A 19,972-nucleotide genomic window follows, 5' to 3' on the forward strand; every position below is an offset into this window, starting at 1 on the left:
CCGGTCACGGGGGGGAGGGTCCCACATGGCGCGCAGACCTCTCCTGCTGCCCGCTGCTCCCCTCAACAGTGTACTTTGGTCCTTCTGCCTGCTCTACTCCCCGCTCTGGCTCTGGTGAATTCTCTCACCCTCCCGCGCTTCTGACTGTACCCAGTGCTTGTATAAATAAATAAATAAACAAATAAATAAATAAATCTTTAAAAAAAAAAAATGGGCCAGGGATTGGATTCTAACATGGGAACGGACATGGTTTATTGGGGGGTGATGTGCTGGGTCCCTGGAATATTCTGGTTAAATGCAAAGTGGAGGATTGTGATGAGAACACACAGTGCTGCATGGAGGGTAACTATTCAGTGAGGTGGGCTCTGAGAGTGAGACGAGGGCACCTGAGCTGCTGGGAAAGTCTCCCACACATTTGCAGTCACTGGAGCATCAGTCACTTTCCCAAGGCCTCTCCCCAAACACAGACAAGATACCGCGACCCTTCGTGGAGTGAAGCCCTGAGCAGATCCAGGGCACGCACTATCGTCGTGGGGCTGGTGAGCAGGAGTCTGTGGGGTACAGGCATCTGCTCCGGCTGGGGCACCAGGGGCCCTGTGGCCATCACCTGGGCCCTGCCTGCGGGGGCGCTAGGGCGGGCAAGAGCACAAACCTGGGAGTGCAGGGGCAGAGCAGATAAGCACATCTAGCTCTCTAGAGTGAAGTTTGCCCCTGCTCTATGTCAAATTAGGTGTTGTGTGAGGGCTGTGTGAGCCCTGATCAAATAATAGGTACCACAATGATTCACCACTGCCCAGATACAGGTGACAATTCTCAACTTGAAGACACGATTCCAGTTCCCACAGAGCTCTCCCTGATCAAGCAAACACTGCCTGCCACATCCTGGACCCATGTGGTTCCCGACGCTCCTTCCTCATCCAGCATCCTCCAGCTCCTGCGGGTCTCCTCAGTGCATTAGACAGAGGGTACTGGGTGCTGCCTTGCCCAGAATTGGCCCCGCCCCACAGCTCCCATAGGTCTGCAGTCCCTGGAGGGAGGAGGGGTCTCTCTGCAATTTATCAACAGGGTGTGCCCCAACCAGGGAGGTTCCCAGGCTAAAGGTAAGACCAAGAGCCACTCAGCCCAGGAACCCCTGAGCTGGTTCCCTCTTGACTGGCCCACACATCGTGCCTCCCAGCCCATCGCAGACCCCAAGCCCACCTGCCAGTTGGGGAGCAGCCAGCAGCCATGTCTTACATCAAACAGGCCCCGGGGCCCCAGGATGCTCGCATCATCCACTCCTCAGGCCAGAGCTTCGAGCAGTTGAGGCAGGAGTGCCTGCAGAAGGGCACGCTGTTTGAGGACCCAGACTTCCCGGCCAACAGCTCCTCTCTCTACTACAGCAAGGATCCCGAGAGCCCAGTCGTGTGGAAACGGCCAGGGGTGAGTGCAGCCAGAGGTGGGGGTGACAGGCAGGGGGCTTGGGAGGAGGATCCCAGGACCCAGGGGAGGGCAGCAGGAGAGGAGGGACAGGAGGGGAGGCAGAGCACAAACCTGATCCAGGCCAGCTTCCCAGGGGAGGCCATGCAGAGTGATGGCTGGGATGATGCAGGGAGCACACAACAGCTGGCGGGGCTGGGGTGCTCTAAGGGGGACTCCAGGGCATCTGCTGCATCCAGCCCCCAGCAGTCTCACTCCCGTGGAGGTCAGGACTCGAGGCTGACAGTGTCTTGGTAGTCAGGGAGTGGAGGTCAAGGCTATTCAGGATGAGTTGGGCCAGTCCCAGGCACCACGTCCCACCCAAGGGGAGAGGGTGGGGGGCAGCCCCAGCCCCCACTCCAGGAGGGTGTTCACCTGGGTGATGGGGTAATGTATGTAAAGTGCTCAGCAGCTTCTGCGCAGAGCCCAGGGTGCTCAGTGTGGACGGGGCTCACGGAGCAAGCGTGCAGTGTCTCCATGATGGGGGTGCATAGGAAGCAAGGGGCTGCCCAACACATCCTGTTTTCCCTTCCCGCAGTACCCATGAGCCAGTGTCCATGCCCCCCCACCCCTAACAATTGGAGGTGATGGTCCCAAGGGCCATGAGCTGCTGCCTGGGACAAGGAGTCAGTATTTCCCGTGCTGGGTTAGTCAGGGCTCAGCCTCTGACTGGGTGGTGCTGGCTGCCTTCCCTCGGGTGGGGACCCGCCTGGGAGACCCCCCAGGGATGGGCTGGGACGGCAAGGAATGGAGTGCAGAGAGGGCCGGGAGGCAGCTGAGACCCTGCACCCATCTGTCCAGGGACTGTGGTCACACCAGTCACACCACTGACTCCCCCACCTCAGTCTCCTCCCTGTGAAGCTGAGACACTAGTGCCCACGGTAGACACGGCGCCCTGCTGCGGTTACTGGCATCACCATCATTTGCTCTGCATCCCACTTTCTGAAAGGCACTGGGTGCCCCATGTCTGCCTTCATGCTGTCTCCTTTCATGAAAATAATGAAGATGTTTTAAATACACAGCCTGTCTACTTAAAACACACACACGATTCTGAACTTCAGGGCAGAGTTCAAGGTAGACATGAGTAATTTATACAGTGGTAAGCTCTTTATTGCAATTTCCTGATGGAGGGTGTGTGTGTGTGTGTGAGTGTGTACTGACCTATTTACTGGTCAACCTGAATCATGTCTAAACTGCTTCTGGTCATCTAGTATTTTCCTAAACCTGACAAGGCTATCACTGAGTGCCTCAGGCTTTCTCCTGAGAAATTCTAGTTACTTCCTTCCCTCCTGCTGGCCTCCCTGCCTCCACTCTTAGCCCATCAAGCCACCCCCCTGCCGCCTGCAGGGCTCATGCATCCCCTGCTCAGTGCCCTCTCTGGGGTCAGCACTAAGTAGCAATGAGGCATGGATTCCCCCAAAGGCCTCGTCCTACCACAGCCTCCCCTTGTCCTGCCACCACAACACACTGTGAACATCACTCAGAATGTTGGGCATGGAGTAGGAAGCCAAGGAGGCAATGGGGTTCTCACAGGCAGGCCAGTGCCAGCCTCACAGAAGACGGGCTCTGAAGGGGGCGTCACAGGCAACAACAGCAAATATGGATTCATTAAAACAGTGTGAGTTGGAAAGAAGACACCAAGTGTGCTTGGGGGGAATGAAAGCCTCCGAGGGAGGGTCCCTGAGCGTGAGACCAAGTTCCCCAAGCAGAGAAGAGGCTCCTACACTGACCGGCATGTAGGCAGAGGGGACGGAGGGGCCAAGTGATGTGACTGGCGCATCCTACCATGAGGCTGTCCCTTTGCTTGTCCCTCCACGGGGAAACAATAATGAAACAGGAACAAAGTGTTCTGCTGCAAGAAAGGAGAGCCAGCCAGGAAGGGGCGGGAGGGCCAGGCCTCACTGACGATGCCCTCATTCTTCCAGGAAATAGTGAAACACCCAGAATTCATTCTCGGAGGGGCCACCAGGACTGACATCTGCCAAGGGCAGCTTGGTGAGTGAGAGGGTCGCGCACGGAGAGCTGGTGGTTGGACAGATGCTCCTGGGGGTCTGAGCTGCCGCCAAGGCTCAAGCAGCACAGGTCCCAGCAACTCCGTGCACAGGGATGGGGAACATGACTGCTCCCATCTTCTGCTTCCCCCTCCTCCCCAGTTGGCCACCTGCTCTGCTGAAGGGGAGCCAGAGGACTCTACATCCCTGGCGCTCTGCTCCCCACCAGTTTTCAGAAAACAGACAGACCCAGAGGCGCTGCCTGGCTGCTGGCTCCATCAGAACATTAGTCGGTTGCCTGCTAGGCCTCCCCTCAGCACTCATTGCCTCACTTCATCTTCCCAACCACGCTCCCAGTTTTACAGAGAAACCCAAGTTGAGGGAGGCAAAGTGAGTTATCCAAAGTCATAGACATGATAGACATGCAGAGTCAGGACCCCAATTCCTCTTAACCACTTTGCCACACTGCCTCTGGGTTCATGCTTTAAGGACCACCTCAACCCCCAGAGGAATGAACCAAAGAGAGCAAACCACTGTGAGCGGGAGCAGACACTGAGTTCCCTACAGCTGAGGTCACCACTGTGGTCTGACGGATGAAGTGGGACATGCCGGGAGCTTCACGACAAGTGGCTGAGTTACCCTCCCAGAACTCAAAAGTCACACCTAGAATGATGATAGATGATTGATGCACAGACAGACAGACAGACACATGAATCATGACAAGATAAACAGATGACGGACAGGTAGGTAGGTAGATGATAGACATAGAGACACAGACATGGTGGATACATGGAATTATACATTCTAAATATAACCTTGGCTTTTCAAAAAAAAAAAAGTGTTCAGGTTGGTCTTCATTTTCTGATTTTAGCCCCCCTAAGAGGTTCTCCCTGTTCTCTTCAACATCTCCCTCTCAGTTGTCAACCACATTCTTCCTCTACCTCCCCTCACGTACCCCTGCACGCATCTCCCTGGTGATACTTTTTCACTAGGGATTATCATTCACTAGAAAATCGTTGATGGGACTCCTGTTTTTTTCAAAGTTTTAATTTGTCACTTAGGTATAAAACTATTTTGAAATTACAACCTTAGTTGATAGTTGATGACAAATATTATTTTGTGGCACTTTTTCTACATCTAAATACTGTACATAACATATGAATGAGGGGCCTCCCCTGGTGACACCGTGGTTGAGCGCTGCATTGCAAAGCTGCCCGCAGCCTCTATAAGCACCGGTTCGATCCCCGGCCACCATCGAGGGTCCCACATGGTGGGACAGACCTCTCCTGCTGTCCACTGCTCCCCTCAGCAGTGTTTTCATCACTCTGCCCATTCTGTTCCCTGCTCTGGCTCTGGTGAATTCTCTCACCCTCCCACGCTTCTGACTGTACCCAGTGCTTGTATAAATAAATAAACAAATCTTTAAAAAAAATAACATATGAATGAAGGAGGGCCTCCCTGGTGGCCTAGGGGTTGAGTCTCAGTGCTATTACTGCTATGCCCTGAATTCGATCCCCAGCCAGGGAGCTAACCCAGATATGGTGCAGCAGACCTCGCCTGTCTAGCACGTGCTGCCCTTAGCAGTGTATTTCAGTAAGTCCACTGTTTTGCTCCCCACTCTGTCTCTGGTGAATCCTCTCACCACTCCACAGCTGGGCTATACCCCACTTCTATTAAAAAAAAAAAGTGAATAAAGGATAACAATAAAATCGACAGCTGTGAACCAGCCCCCCAAATAAGCACTTGACTATCACCAACACCATCGTTGCCCCTCCCTATCAGTGGCCACCTGCAGGCTTTCACCCGACAAACTGAACCTTGCTGGCACCCTCACCCAGCAGCGTGCTTGAGGTGGCCAGACCTATCCATTGGCACAGACTCAACAGTGATCAGTAATTTTCATCTCTTCTGGGGGTTTTTCCCTTATTTTGACTTGTATAAATGGCATCTGAATCTCTCTCTTCAAAAGCTAAGCACATTTCTGGCAAAATAGTCTCTGGCAATGACCAAAATAGGGTTGTGTGACAGTGTCCCGAGTGCAGTGGTACAAAGAACTTTCCAGAAATGTCAACTCCCAGGAAGCCACACTTGAGTTCCAATGAATTCAAGTGGTATTATCGACTACAAGCAAATAGATTTGGGGTAGAATGGGGAGGTCCTGTTGGTTAAATAGGTAATTCCCAATGTCTGCTCAGACATCTTTCACAGGCAGCAGCTAGAGCTCTGATAGGTACAGATGAGGTGCCCGCCCCATGCTCAGTATGAGCACATGAACGCATGTGGGAGTCTGTACAGTGTACGCTTCAAACACTGCTTGTGTTCACACTCACTTTTGTGTTTTCCTCTGAATGGGAGCTAACTTGAAGGTTATATCTGGGGAAACCAGCAGATCAGTCTACAAATCTTGAAAATGCAAGATCAGTGAAAGTAGATGATGCCCATGGAGCTATTATTACCTACGACAAAGCTAAGTCTAACCTGCTGAGGCATGAGCCCCGGCAAAGTGCTCCCTCCAAGATCACCCCAAGTGCCACAGGCCAAGCAGGATGAGACATCACTCACCCTGGCCCGCTGACACTAACTCTCACAGCCCTGCCCTCCTGGCCTTCCAAGGAGCTGACGTGCATAGAGCACAAGGGTGTTTATGCATGTCACGTGGGCATGACCTATACCACTGCCAAGATAAGAGCTGTCTGTGCTAAGTGGGCAGGAGAGCTGGGAAGGGAGGCAGAGCAGAGAGATTTGCTGGTAACCTCCCATATTTTAAGATACAGAAAAAAAGTGGTCACATCTGGAATGCCCCGCATCTCCTTGGCCATGGAGTTGTCGTGTTTACCACAAATTAGCAGTAAGACCTACAATTGAGGACTTTTCACTTACAGATGACTGCTGGTTGTCAGCTGCCATTGCCTCCCTGACACTTAACGAGAAAGCGCTGGCCAGAGTGGTCCCCCAGGACCAAAACTTTGGCTCCGGTTATGCTGGGATCTTCCATTTCCAGGTAAGTGAACTTACCTCATTGGGGCGCAGTGTGATGTCAGGTGTTTCTGAAGCTGCTGGTCATCAGGGGTGCCTTTTCCTCTTGAGAGAGAACTGGTCAGAGAGCCCTGTAGTGTCCACCCCGGCTCTGAGGGGGCTGCACCCATGACGGTCTTCGAGCCCATGTCAGGGGCGGGTGGGGTGCTCCGCACATGGCTCCATGGACAAAGCACAGCTGAGCCCATTGCAGAACCCACGTGCCATTTTCCTCCAGATCTGAGGGAGAAAAAGCAAAGTGATAAAGTGGACAAAGGGGGGCTGGACCTCCTTTGAGACTCAACCCTGCAATCTGTCTCTGCCTGGGTGACAGCTCTGGCAATACGGTGAGTGGCTAGACGTGGTGATTGATGACCGGCTGCCCACCTCCAAGGACCGCTTGATCTACCTCCACTCAGCTGACAACAACAAGTTCTGGGGCGCCCTGCTGGAGAAAGCCTATGCCAAGTGAGTGTCGCCCAGCGCGGGCAGGCCCCTGTCCCAGGGAGGCCAGTCTCCCTCCTGGGTCCTTTTCAGGGCACAGCTGTGGAGAGGGACACTGAGGCTCTGGGATGGCACGTGTGGGGTGGCAGGGCCACCCGCCTGGGGCCCAGTCAGCGCTAGAGGTGGAACAGGAGTGGCTGGGGCAGCTTGCTGTCGGGGTCTAGCTGTGCCCATCCTCAGACACATGGCGACGCGCATCCCTTTCCGCCCCCACATGTGGATCCTGCCTTTGGCAGCAGCCAGAGTGCAGGGATATATTTTGGGCGACGTCCCCGCCAGCACAGCCAGGGCAGAAGCCTCAGGGCTCCTGGCCAGTGGAGACTGAGATATCACTTTCCCCACTTTGGAATTCTCCTTTCAAATTTTTTAAATTGTACATTGACTGTTTTAACCATTTTAACTATATTTCAGCGGCATTAAGTTCATTCACATTGTTAGGCAACCATCACCCACACAGCTTCATCCTGCCAGACTCAAACTCTGCACCCTTCAACACTACACCCTCTTCACATCCCCAGCCCCCGGCCATCACCCTGCGACTTTCTGTCTCTGGATTTCACTAACCTAGGAACCCCGGCTAAGTAGAATCTACACAGTCATTTCTATTCACCCGGGTGGCCGGAGTTCCTCTGGCAATGTCATTTTCCAGCCCACCAGCTAGTCAGCAGCAGCCATGATAGCAGAGCTCCCACGGGATCCCCTGGGCTCAACCTGGATCTTCAAGCTGTGGAAATCCATCCTCAGAGACAGGAAGCAGGGAGGAAGGCCATGCTTCTACCTCCAAGTGGGTGTATAAGTGGCCAAATAAAGTGAAGGTAAACGGAGGCTCAATTAATCCTGAAATCAGCAGGATGGGATTAAACCATGAAAGAACCAAAGGTGCTCCTTTGCCCACCTGCCCACCTGGTCTGCATAAACACCCTCGGTGCCACTGACAGGCTTGGGGTGAGCAGAGGGGATGCTTTCCAGGCCTGGTGGGGGCAACCCAGTCCTTCAACGAGTCCTGCCATCAGGGACCCCTCCTCTCTAGGGTCAGCTTCTCTGCTTGGGGCTGGGTTGGGGGTGGTTTCATTCTCCAGGAGCTCAGAAGAGGGAACCCCTCACCTGCCCCCCTCCCCAAGCTGTGCAAAAAGCTTGAGTCAGTTGGTAGGATTTGAAACCTTTGCCTCAGGGAGAAGACTACAGAATAGGTTCCTAAAAAGAAGGCAAATTAGCTCATAGAAAGATGTTCAACATCATTTGTCATTAAGAAACTGTAAATGGGGGCCTCCCTGGTGGCACAAGGGATTAAGCACAGCACTATGAGGCAATCCCCAGCCTCTGCAGAATGAGTTCAATTCCCAGGCGCCCAGAGGGACCCACATGGTGCAGCAGACCTCTCCTGTCTCTCCCACTGCTCCCTCCCCTCAGCAGTGTATTTAAGTCAGTCTGCCTGTTCTGTTCCCCACTCTGTCTCTGGTGAATCCTCTCACCCCCTGCATCTCTGGCCTGTACCCCAGCTCTTATATGCATAAATAATAAATCTTTAAAAAAAAAAAAAAGAAACTGCAAATGAAAACAATAGTGAACATTGCTACACACTGACAAAGTTTATTTTATAACTCAAGAAGAGTATATATCCATAAAGTGTGTGTCTGTATGCACATTCTGTGTGCAGGTATGTGTGTGTACATGTACAGACATGTTACGTGTGCAGTTGTGTGATTGGGAGTACCTGAGACCAGGAAGGAAAAGTTCCTTACCTCTCTGTCTACACGACTAATTCTTTCTTGTTCAGGTCTTGTGAAGAGAGAGAGAGACTTATTTAAACATCACAGCAGCCCTAGAGGGGAGAGGACAACTGTCCCCCACTTTGCACATCATGACACTGAATCATGAGCGGGTTCGCTCAAGAACACTCAGCTTGTAAGAGGTGGGTCTGGCTCTTGACCCCGCCGTCAGAGTAACCCACACCAGGCTCCTATCTCACAGAGATTTCTTGTGTCTTCAGAGCATCAAGTAGACCCCAAATCTTACTTCCCATCTTCCTTCCATGCCACCCAGCCAGGGCAAGCCTTGGAGGTTTTTGATTCAGTTAGAAAAACCTCTGGCTAGAGGCGCCACCTGGTGGCCTTCCTTATCCCTGCAGCTGTTTCCAAACGTGGCTTCACAGGTTAAATGGGAGCTACCAGGCCCTGGAGCAAGGCTCTGCCATCGAGGCCATGGAAGACTTCACTGGGGGTGTAGCCGTGACCTTCACTACCAAAAAGGCTCCAGAGAACTTCTATGAGATTCTCGAGAAGGCCTTAAAGAGGGGCTCTCTGGTGGGCTGCACCACGGTAAGTCGCTCACCTGTCTCTCCCTTCCAAGCTCTCTGCCAGAGTCAGAGGCATGAGCAGGTGCCCTGAGCACACACAGGAGGGCTGGCACTTCCAGGACTGGGGAGTGTCAGTGTTTGTTTATTTTAATCCAAGCAGAAGATTCTATTTAATGTCTTTCAAATGACGAAGCTCAGACTCCCTTGCTGTGTCAGGTAGAACAATCCCGACAAATCTCTGTCCCTTTCTCTACCCCAGCGGTGCTGTGTGTCCCCTTCTCAGCTCTGCCCTTGCTCATTCAAACAGCCACACACACTCAGGAATTCAGGGCTGGGTTTGATTTCATGAAATGAAACCCTACTGTTTTCTGGAATCTTTGTTTATGTCACACATCATGAAAAATATATCAGTAGATACTTAACAGTATTTTTTCTAATCTCTTTATGCACACACACACATAATTTTGCGTCATCTAGTTGTGAAACTTATCCAAATTTTCTGTTTCCTCTTGAGTAAACCTTGGGAGTTTGTTCTTTGCTACTAAATGACCCATCTCCTGGTGTTTTCAAGCTGGTGACACGAGCTGAGTGCAACACAATGTCTCCTCGTGTATGTGACCGTGCACCCCCATGAGGGGATGATCAGACAGTTCTGTTTGGGGCCAGAAAGTCAACTCTTTGTTGGGAACGAGGGGCTTCTCATCCTGGGGAGAGGATGGGAATGCCTCATTGTCACTGCTAAGGGGCCTCCTGTGGAACATTTTGTGTGTCCCTTCCTCCTGGGGAGCAAAGAGGCCGGGCCAGGCAGAGCTGGGTCTGGCCTGGTAAGGGAGTGACTTACACGATGGACCTAACAGTGCTATTTTCATGTTTTAGGCCAGAAGTACTGCAGAGTCCAAAGCCCGGACACCTTTCGGTCTCATTAAGGATCATTGCTACACTGTGACAGGAATTGATCAGGTAGGTGACGTGCAGTCCTGCTGGTGGGTGCAGGGACAGCTGTGACCATATCATCCTTTTCCTTGGTGCATTCAAGCTTAAACTGTGCTTTCAGACTTCAGAGAATGTGTCATCTAGAGGAGGCAGCCAGCATTCTAAACCACAAAACAGGGAAGAAAGCAACATGAGCTTCCATCATAGTTCCCAACTTGTGCAGCAGGTAGGAGAACCTGATCTTTGTTTTTCTTTTCTTCACTAATTTCACATCAATCCTGTAATAGCGTTCTCTAGAGAAGAGACTCAATAGGATGGATGGGTGTCTGGCTGGCGGGCTGGATGGCTGGCTGGCTGGTTGGCTGGCTGGCTGGCTGGCTGGATGGATGGATGGATGGATGGATGGATGGATGACTGCATGGATGGATGGTAGGTAGAGATAGATGGATAGATGGAGATTGGTACAGATACAGATACACAGTGGACCCGTGATGCAGGGGCACTAGCTGCTCATAACTGTTGACTCCTCAAAAGCTTAACTGCAATTGTCCTTTAGCGTCTGTGGGGTATTGGTTTTAGGGCAACCCTCCACCCCTATGGACACCAAAATCCACAGATGTCTAAGTCCCTTATAGTAGGTTCTCCAAATTCAAGATTCAACCCACAAAGCAACATCCAGGTTTGGCTGGATCTGAACTTGGAAATCTCTGATAAAATAAAATCCAAGAAAGTGGAGCAACTCAGATCGTTCACACTGATATCGTTTTGTCATGTGTAGTGTGATGTATGTGTGTATTTACATATATACCTGTGTGTGTATATACATATATATCTATGTGTATATACACATATGCATATATACCTATATCAGGGGAAACTGCTCTGAGAGCTCAAATTTCTGGCTAGTTGATGAGTAGAAGTCTTATTTTCTCTTTCTCCAAAACTTATCTCTCTTTCTCCAAGGACGGCTGGCTGGGCTTTCTTTCCTGACTCTGGGCTATTGATGTGGACAGCAAAGATCCTCAGATGACACCTCAAATGGGAGAATATTGGCTTTGGAAGACTTAGACGTGGTTTTTATTTATTGTTGCTGTTTAAATTCCCAACATGTGTTTCTATACTTGTCGTTCAGCTGTGAGTAAGAGGCTAAGGATGAAGGAAAGTCAGGAGTAGCTCACTGAGCACTTCTGAGAATTACTCTTCACCTCTCTCTGTGGATTCTGAGGCTCCCCAGATAAACAAGCCTCTAGGGAAATTGCAGTCTAGCAAGTCACTCATTCATTTGAAGATTCATGTCACGTTAGCCACTATGTTTAGCAGGACAGTTCCTAGGGCAAGTTAATATTGGATGAGTTTTGACATGTTTTTAATGTTTATAAGTCAAGAGTCTTCCGGCTGAGAGGAACCACTCTGGAATTCACACATGAACTGATCCTTTCACATTCCCCTGCTGCCTTTGCCTTCCAGGTAAACTTCCAAGGCCAGAAAACTGAGCTGATCAGAGTCCGGGATCCTTGGGGCAAGAGTGAGTGGAATGGGCCCTGGAGCGACAGGTGGGTCCCCACTGCACCTTAATGCTGTTCATGGGGTCCACTGGGCCAAGGCTGGCTGCGGTGTCCTGGGAAGGAGGAGAAGTTTGTCTAACGTGCTCCCCTGGCTTCTGGATGACCTCACCTCATTCCCCTTCATCCCCTGGGGCCTGCCTTGCAGTCAAACTTGACTCACAGGGAAGACTCTTAGAGTGGCCTTTTATCGTCCCTGGGATGGTATTCATGTCTGTGACTCTGTTTTGCCAGAGTTCAGAATTCAAAGACCACAGAGAGCCAACACCGATGCAAACACAAGAAGGTCGTTTATTAACAAGCTCGAGCCCGGGCTCCCACCATCACCAACGCAGCGGTTCTCGGTTGAGAGCCCTGAGCCCCTTTTCTGCTGAGTTTTTGTGGGCCCCAACGGGAAATTGGAAAGATGCTGAGGGCTGATTGGGTGGCCTTCGCAGCAGTTGGGGCTGAAATTTTAGGATTGGCTCATGCAGGGTTTAAGCATTCAATTCTTATCTATCTACTGCAGGGGTTTCTGTCCAGTTTGTAGGGATCTTTGTCCAGTTACTGATGAATGGGTTGGTCTCGCTCATGACAATTTTTCAGCCCATTTCTCAGAATTGTCTGTGCTCTAGAGGAATTTGGGATTTAAGGAAATCGAAACTCAGGCCTGGTGAGAGAGGGGCCAAGGGTGAGCCTGTCATGGCGCCTGTGATACCAACATTTTGGTTTTTGCTTTTCAACTATATTGCTTCCCATGCGGATAGTTCACATCCCCATGTAACGTGGGTCTTTATCTCCACATATGAGTGGCCCCAGTGATGTGTGTGTGTGTGTGTGTGTCTGTACGTGTGTGTGGTGGCAATGAGTATTTTGGGGTGAGAATCCCTGAGTGCTGCCAGCAGGTCAGTACAGGATTCTCTGGCCACTGGCCAGAATCCCAGTGGCCCAGGAGAGGCAGACAAAGTGGAATAGGAAATTTAGCCACTACGACTGCTCTGATGACCAGGATTATTTATTTGGCTCCAATTATAGGAAAGGTCTTCCTTTCAGGCCTGTGTCCCCTCCATGTCCCTTGAGAGGTGGCCCCTGTGCCTGGGATGATGGGATGGAGCAAGTGTGCACAGGCAGGATGCACCCTGACCTGTCTCTACCGCCTCCCTCTCTCCTTCCTCACCCAGAGCACTGGCCAGCTTGGGCTCTTGCTGTCCTCTCTGCCCACCTGCAGCTCCTGGGACTCTAGGGAGTCTGAACAAATCTAGACTTGATTAAAGCCAAGTCCCTGTTTGGCCTCAGCTCAGACAAGTCACCAGGGGGCGCCAGTCATCTGTGTGTCTGTGGCTTTATTAACCAGACTCCAGCCTGAGGGCATAAGACTGACACTGAAGTGTCCCCATCACTGCTCCCTTCCCGCCACCCCCACCCCCTCCTGCCTTCCACCGCCTCAGAACCAAGGGACTTTGGCAGAGACTGATTCACACCAGACCCACATCAAAGCAGGCATGAACGTGGCCTTCCTCTCCTGGTGGAAAGGGAAGGAAGAGAAATCACGAAATCAAAAGGAATGAGACTGCTTTTAGCTCCTAAGATTTATAGAGTCCCTTAACTCAGGGGACAGAGTCTCCAAAAGGACAAAGGCTACTTTTTCCTTTCCCTGAGAAACATGGTGAAGAGGGAGAAGTGGGTTTTACTGGAACACAGCTGGGGACTGCCTGCCTCCAGGCAGCCTTGGGGGGATGGGAGGGTCTGTCCCCACCCTGATCCCAGATCCTGATTCTGCCTGGTGCCAGAGGGAGGCTGGAAAGCTCAGCTTAGCCTTTGGACACATTATGTGGGTGTGAGCCATTGGAAGAAAATGGCCCAAAGGAAAAATCAAGGCTCTTAGTTCTGTTCTCCAGACCCTGCCAGGGGAAACCTGGAGAGAGGTTCTGGGTTCACTTGGCTATTCTGAGCCCTCCCCCAGGAGTCAAGACCCATGGGATGTGAGGAAATGGATCCCCCCATGAGAGTGCTGAGGTGGTGGCAGCGCCATTTGAACTGCACTTGATCCTTCAACAACACAATTTTAACTGTACACGTTCATTATACGCAGATCTGTTACCTCTCAGCAGGTTCTGCAGCAACTGATTCAACCAACCTTGCGTGATGGTTGGCTGAATCCTCAGATACAGAACCCTCAGGATAAGGAGGACTGACAATAAGTTACATTTGGATTTTCAACTGCACAAGAGGTTGATCACCCCAAGTTGTTCAAGGGTGAACTGCTTCTGGAGACGTGTGTGTGTGTGTGTGTGTGTGTGTGTGTGTGTGTGTGTGTGTGTGTTGGAGGGAGGAAGATGTCCCAAAGAAGCAGTGGCCTTAGATCTCTAATTCCCAATTTGGAGGGCAGTAGGTAGCTGCTCACCTGAGGACAGGCAAGGCCCCCTGGCAGAACACGATCCAGCTTCCTAGGGAGGTCACAGCAAGAAAGTACTTGGTAGATCAATGTCAAACAAGCTTGTCAAACTAGTTATGATTATGACTTTTCAAAGTGTTAGCTGACAAAGAACAGGGGTCAAGTGAGTTTCCCTGCCTGTGGTGGTCTCATGAGAAGCATGAGACCATTGGCTTCTTCTTCTTCCATTGGCTGTGCTTGGAAATGTACTTTCTGACCAATCTCAAAGCCTCTGGCACATTTCTGGGGTCCATGGTATAGTCACTGACCAGGATCTATTCCTTTCATAACCTCACACCCTGGTTCCTAGGAAAAGGTACTGCCCCGACCCAAGGCGAGTACTGCTCATGACCCACATGCTGATTTGGTTTCCTCCTAGTTCTCCTGAGTGGCGTTCTGTGAGCCTCGCTGAGAAAAAGCGCCTGTGTCACCCTGCTCTGGTCAAAGGAGAATTCTGGTACAGTTCTTACCTCTTTATTTCTGTACTAACTGCGAAAGAGGTATGACAAGCCCCCATGGCCTTTGGGTGTAAAGAACAACCATTTCTTCATATAATTTTATCGTACATTTCAGTAAATCACGTACACCTGTCTCAAAACCCTTATATCCACCCAAGTTGGCAAAGGATTTAATATATCATGTTTTGAGGACTCTTCACATCTCCAGATTTGTTTAGAGTGTCAAGGGAATCCATGTGATCCAGGAAACAGAAGACTCAACCTCCCAGCTCTCACCCAGCCTCCCTCCACTAAACCATCCATCATCCAAGTTTGCATTTGAATCTGCAGCCCAGTGAATTTGCATGCAGGCATCAAGCTGCTCCCTGGGTCACTACCTCCAGGCCCAACTTGGTGACAGGGACCCTTGAAGGCAGCCACCTTTGGAGCATCTCAAAATACAGATCAGTGGGAAGGAATTCTTAATCTGGCCTTTCCACAGAGCTGAAAATCTTTGCTAATGGAAAGTTGGTTAATGGCCCTTTATCTCTAGAAATCATTTCAAGTCTTGTTTCTTCCTGTGGGACCTGGAAGCAGTTGACTCTTCCAACTCTGCAAGACCACAAATGTCTGACTTCTGGTTCTGTTTCCTTTCATATGCTCACGCCAGTGAATTCTTGCCTGAGTCCTTCCATTTTTTATTTTTTTTTGTTTTCATTTTATATATTTTTTACATCATTTTTCATTTTTGCACAATGTATGCATTTTCATCTTGATTATATTCCCCACACAATTCCCACCCCCCTTATTTTGACCCTAATTCTCCACTCCTCCCCTCACCCCGTAGTGTGTCTCTGGTTTATAGTTGCTTGTTGATTTTCATATTTACTTTGTTATAATTAGTCTTTTTCCTGGTCCCTAATTTAGGTTTTCTAAATTCCTGCTATGCGTGAGACCATCTGGTATTTTTCTTTTTCTGGCTTATTTCACTGAGCAGATCCCTTCCAGCTCCATCCATGTTGCTGCAATTTGCATGAATTTATCTTTTTTGATTGCCGAGTAATATTCCGTTGTGTATATGTACCACATCTTCTTGATCCAGTCATCTATTTTTGGGCATTTGGGTTGTTTCTAAAACTTAGCTATTATAAATAGTGCTGCTATAAACATAGGGGTGCAGGTGCCCTTTTGAATTAATGTTTCTGTGTCCTTTGTGTCATTAGAAACAAAAAAAAAACCTAGTCCCTCTCATTAGATGCATCCCAAACTCCCCTCCTTTAATAACAAAAGACACTTTTTATCACTTTCGACACTTTTTATCACTTTCAACACTAAGAAAATCCAAGTTCGGGGAGCCATTTGTCAGGAACTGTGGATAAAGACCAATATATGAGAAATATACTTTGGTCACCTGAATGACAAAATATTTCTTATAAATTACAATATCACACTGTCTTTGCACTGATACTAAAACCAGCAATAGGCTCACTTTCTGTCACTTATCAAAATCAACCCTACAGCACCATTTTGGGGGGAAGAAAGTTTTTTTTTTTTTTGTTTTGTTTTGTTTTTTTTTATTGTGAGGTCAACCAACAAGAAGATAGGAGGCAAGGCTCAAATCTGGAAAGTAGAAATGATTTTATAGAAATGGAGGTAGAAAGGAAATAAAAGTTCAGAATGTAAAGTTTATGGGCTTGACTGAGTCTGATCAAATAGTTACAAATGGATCTATATATGAAAAGGTTTCCAGATTGTTGGGATGGACCCCTTGCTTCTGGATGTGGTCTAATCTGTTCTTTTTTCCTGTTTTCTTGGTTTTGTGTCAGTAGTCTCCTGGTTCTGACCAGCTTGGAATATGGCTTAAGATCAATTTCTTCTGCACACGTTTGTGTCACAGGACTCATAGAAAAGTGTCACACAAAGTTGCCTTCCTAAGAGCAGGTTCAAGAGATTGTCAAACATGCACAACTATTCTGGGGATCACCCATGGTTTCAATACTCCCAAGTTTATATCTTCAGTTCCTTTCCTTGGAATTCCAGATCCATATATTCAAGGATCTATTCAGTATCTCCCTGTGAATATCTACTCCATGGTACATCACAGGATCACATACTAAACCTCAAATCCTTCTCTCCCAAACTTGCTACAACACAGTCTCCATCTTTTTCCATCCAACTATTCAAACCACATATCTTCTTGCCTTTCTTTCTTTTCCTCACATTTAATCCTCCATAAGTCCTATAGGCTCAACCTTCAAAATACGTCTTAAACCTGATCACTGCTCACCACCTCCCATCCTACCAGCCTGGACTGACCCACCCTCATCTGTCACCTGGACAACAGCACCCACTTCATAACTGGTGACTCCACTTCTATCTGTGCCCCTTCTCATGGGTCAAGGGTTATGGGTCATGTTAACACATCCTACTGTTTCTCCATCTAATCAGAGTCAAACCTAAAAGCCTTAGGATGACCACCCTGGTCCACCATTTTTTTTTAACATCATCCTTTACTGACTTATCTGTCTTACGAACTTGTTCTCCAACTACCTGGACTGCCAAAAAGTCATTATGTCCCAACCCCTACACTCCAGGCCTCCACCTGAACAGTCAGAAGTTCCCTTAGCTGTTTATCTAAAATATCCCCCACACTGCACGCTCCCCCTTCACCCTACTTTGTTTTCCTTTGTAGTGCTTTTACATATATCAACCTATATTTTAAGCTTTTCTTCCTTTTTATCTTTCTTAACCTTTTCTTTACTTTTTTTTGGAGGGAGTCTATTTTCTTCTCCACAGGCCTGATTTCTCCCCAATCCTCCAGGACAGAAGCAAGTGCTCAATAACTGTTGGATGACTGAATGAATGAGTAGGTCATGCAGTGTCATCTGTCCAGAGCATGTCTCTCTCCAATTTGCTGCAGGATGGCATTTGCGGACTTCAAGGCTCATTTTGAGAAAGTGGAGATCTGCAACCTCACTCCTGATGCCCTAGAGGAGGATGCCCTCCGCAAGTGGGAACTGACAGTCCACCAAGGAAGCTGGGTGCGGGGCTCCACGGCTGGAGGCTGCCGCAATTTCCTGGGTTTGTAGTCTCCCTGCCCTTCTCTTTGTCATCCCCAAGTGTTAAGTCCAAACCAGGACATCAGTGGATCAGGCGCAGGACCCTAGAGAAGGCCCAAAATATGGAGCTAGACAGAAGCATTTCAGTGATGATTGGGAAAAGAGGATGGCAAAGGTTTGGGAGGACTTTGGACAAGAATTGCTCAAGGAACCTCCTTTGTTTTACCACTTGGGTTATCTTCCCTGACAAGTAATAGAAAACACACTCACACTAGTTTAGAAATGAAAAGAATTGGGCCTCCCTGGTGGCATAAGGGGTTAAGTCAGCACTATGCAGCTATCTGCAGCCTCTACAGCATGAGTTCGACCCCGGCCAGGGAGGTGACCTGCATATGGCGCAGCAGGCCTCTCCTGTCTCGCCTGCTGCTCCCCTCAGCAGTGTATTTCAGTCAATCTGCCTGTTCTGTTCCCCATTTTGTCTCTGGTGAATCCTCTCACCCACACACCTCTGGCCTGTACCCCAATTCTTGTTGCATAAATAAATAAATCTTAAAAAAAAAAAGAAAAGAAATAAAAAGAATTCATTGTCCTACATAACTGACAAGTCCAGAGGAGCAGAGTGGGCTTCAAGCACAGATTGATCCGTGATATGCTTGTGATAGTCTGTTCTGCCCTCTCTGCTCTGTTGATTTCTCCCTCAGTCTGTTTCACTTTACAGGGATGGGAGGGCAGCCAGCTCCCCAGCCCTCATTCACTGACCTGCTCAGCAAGAACTCCTAAGGGTCATCAGACAAAAGCCCTGAATTTCCCTCTAACTGGGGATTCCTTAAGCCTGTATGCCCGGTGAATGCTGCTGACTGGACTTGTTACAGTTCCCTGTGGCAAGAGGGAATCGTGTAGAACAGTCAGCATTCACTCTTGGAGGTGGCCTGAGGTCACTTCTGCTCAAATCACACCACCATTGAGTGGGCCCTGGGAGGCAAGCGCAGTGCCCCGCACTTGCCTTTGAAATGCCAAATGGGAAAAAAAAAAAAAAGATGGAACAAATTGCAGTGCACGAAATGCAGAAGAATGTCTTTGAACAGTTGCATGGGAAACGGTTCCAAGAGGTAGAAGGAAAAGAGACCCCTTTTCATTCTCCCAGGGGGTTGTAGAAAATAGGCCAAGAGGGAAATCAGGACAGGGAGAAACACCTTCCAGGTTTGGGAGAATTTGATGGGCGTGGGTAGGATGTGTGTGTCCCCTTTGTTTTTTGTTTTGGGCGTTTTTTCAAGGGAAAATAACCTGCCTCTTTTGAATGGCAGATACCTTTTGGACCAATCCACAGATAAAATTCTCCCTGACTGAGAAAGATGAGGGGCAGGAGGAATGCACTTTCCTTGTGGCCCTGATGCAAAAAGATCGAAGGAAACGCAAGAGGTTTGGAGATGACTTGCTGAAAATAGGCTACAATATTTACCAGGTGGGTAGATGCCAAATTACAGTTGAGAATCCATGGAGTCCTAAGTTCTTGGTCCCTTTTCAGCCTCACACCTGACACTCAATGCCAGTCCCTCAACTGTGTCCAAGTAGCCGAAACCCGCAGCCAGGAAAACCACTTCCCCTCACACTCTTGTTGCAGTGCCCAAGCGAAATCGAGCACCTGAGCAAAGACTTCTTCAGACACCACGCTTCCCAGGCCAAAAGGGAACCTTTCATCAACCTGAGGGAAGTTTCTGACCGGTTCAAACTGCCCCCTGGGGAGTACATCCTGATTCCCAGCACTTTCGAGCCCCATCAGGAAGCAGATTTCTGCCTGAGGATCTTTTCAAAGAAGAAGGCCATTACCTGGTGAGTTTCAAGAATCCCTCTTTGGTGCTTTACTCCCAGAGATGTCACCAGAGGGTGGTTGGAGTCATGGCCCCCTGTCCTCTTCCATGATCTACTTGAGAAACCAGGAGGGGGCAAAAGGGAGGGTCTGAACCCATCAGCAAGCAAAGGCATATTTCCAGTTTCGTTCTCACATGAAACAGTTGCTCTTTCCAACTGACCCCAGAACCATGCTCACAAGACACTCTTGGGTGAAGCCCTTCATTTTCCAGACTCTATTACCAAGAAGCCTCTGGAGTGGGAGCAACATGAGGGGGATGCCAGAGGTGTTTCTGTGCATGATAAAGGGGTGGCTATTCCAACTCTCAAGAATCACACATTCTTTCAGCTCCATTTTAGTACCCTTTCACATACCCAATATTCTGCCATCTGTCCCTCAAAAGGTCTTAGCAAAATTATTTTGTTTCGGTTATTTCTGTGGAAGAAGTTTCTCTT

At 49.3% G+C, this 19,972-nt stretch overlaps 1 protein-coding gene across 1 annotated transcript; it reads left to right on the forward strand.

Annotated features, from left to right (window-relative positions):
• Positions 1–1,227: 1,227 nt before the first annotated feature.
• On the forward strand, positions 1,228–19,597 carry LOC311183691 (calpain-9-like; the record flags this gene model as incomplete). Its single annotated transcript, XM_084253235.1, has 11 exons — positions 1,228–1,422; positions 3,384–3,453; positions 6,332–6,450; positions 6,799–6,932; positions 9,121–9,286; positions 10,141–10,224; positions 11,665–11,750; positions 14,552–14,629; positions 17,530–17,690; positions 18,973–19,130; positions 19,290–19,597. 11 exons carry the CDS (start codon positions 1,228–1,230, stop codon positions 19,500–19,502), a joined length of 1,464 nt encoding a protein of 487 aa, XP_084109361.1. The 3' UTR covers positions 19,503–19,597.
• Between the last annotated feature and the right edge of the window lie 375 nt (positions 19,598–19,972).

The sequence above is a fragment of the Talpa europaea genome (genome assembly GCF_964194135.1).
Source record: "Talpa europaea genome assembly, chromosome: 14".
NCBI classification, from domain to species: domain Eukaryota; kingdom Metazoa; phylum Chordata; class Mammalia; order Eulipotyphla; family Talpidae; genus Talpa; species Talpa europaea.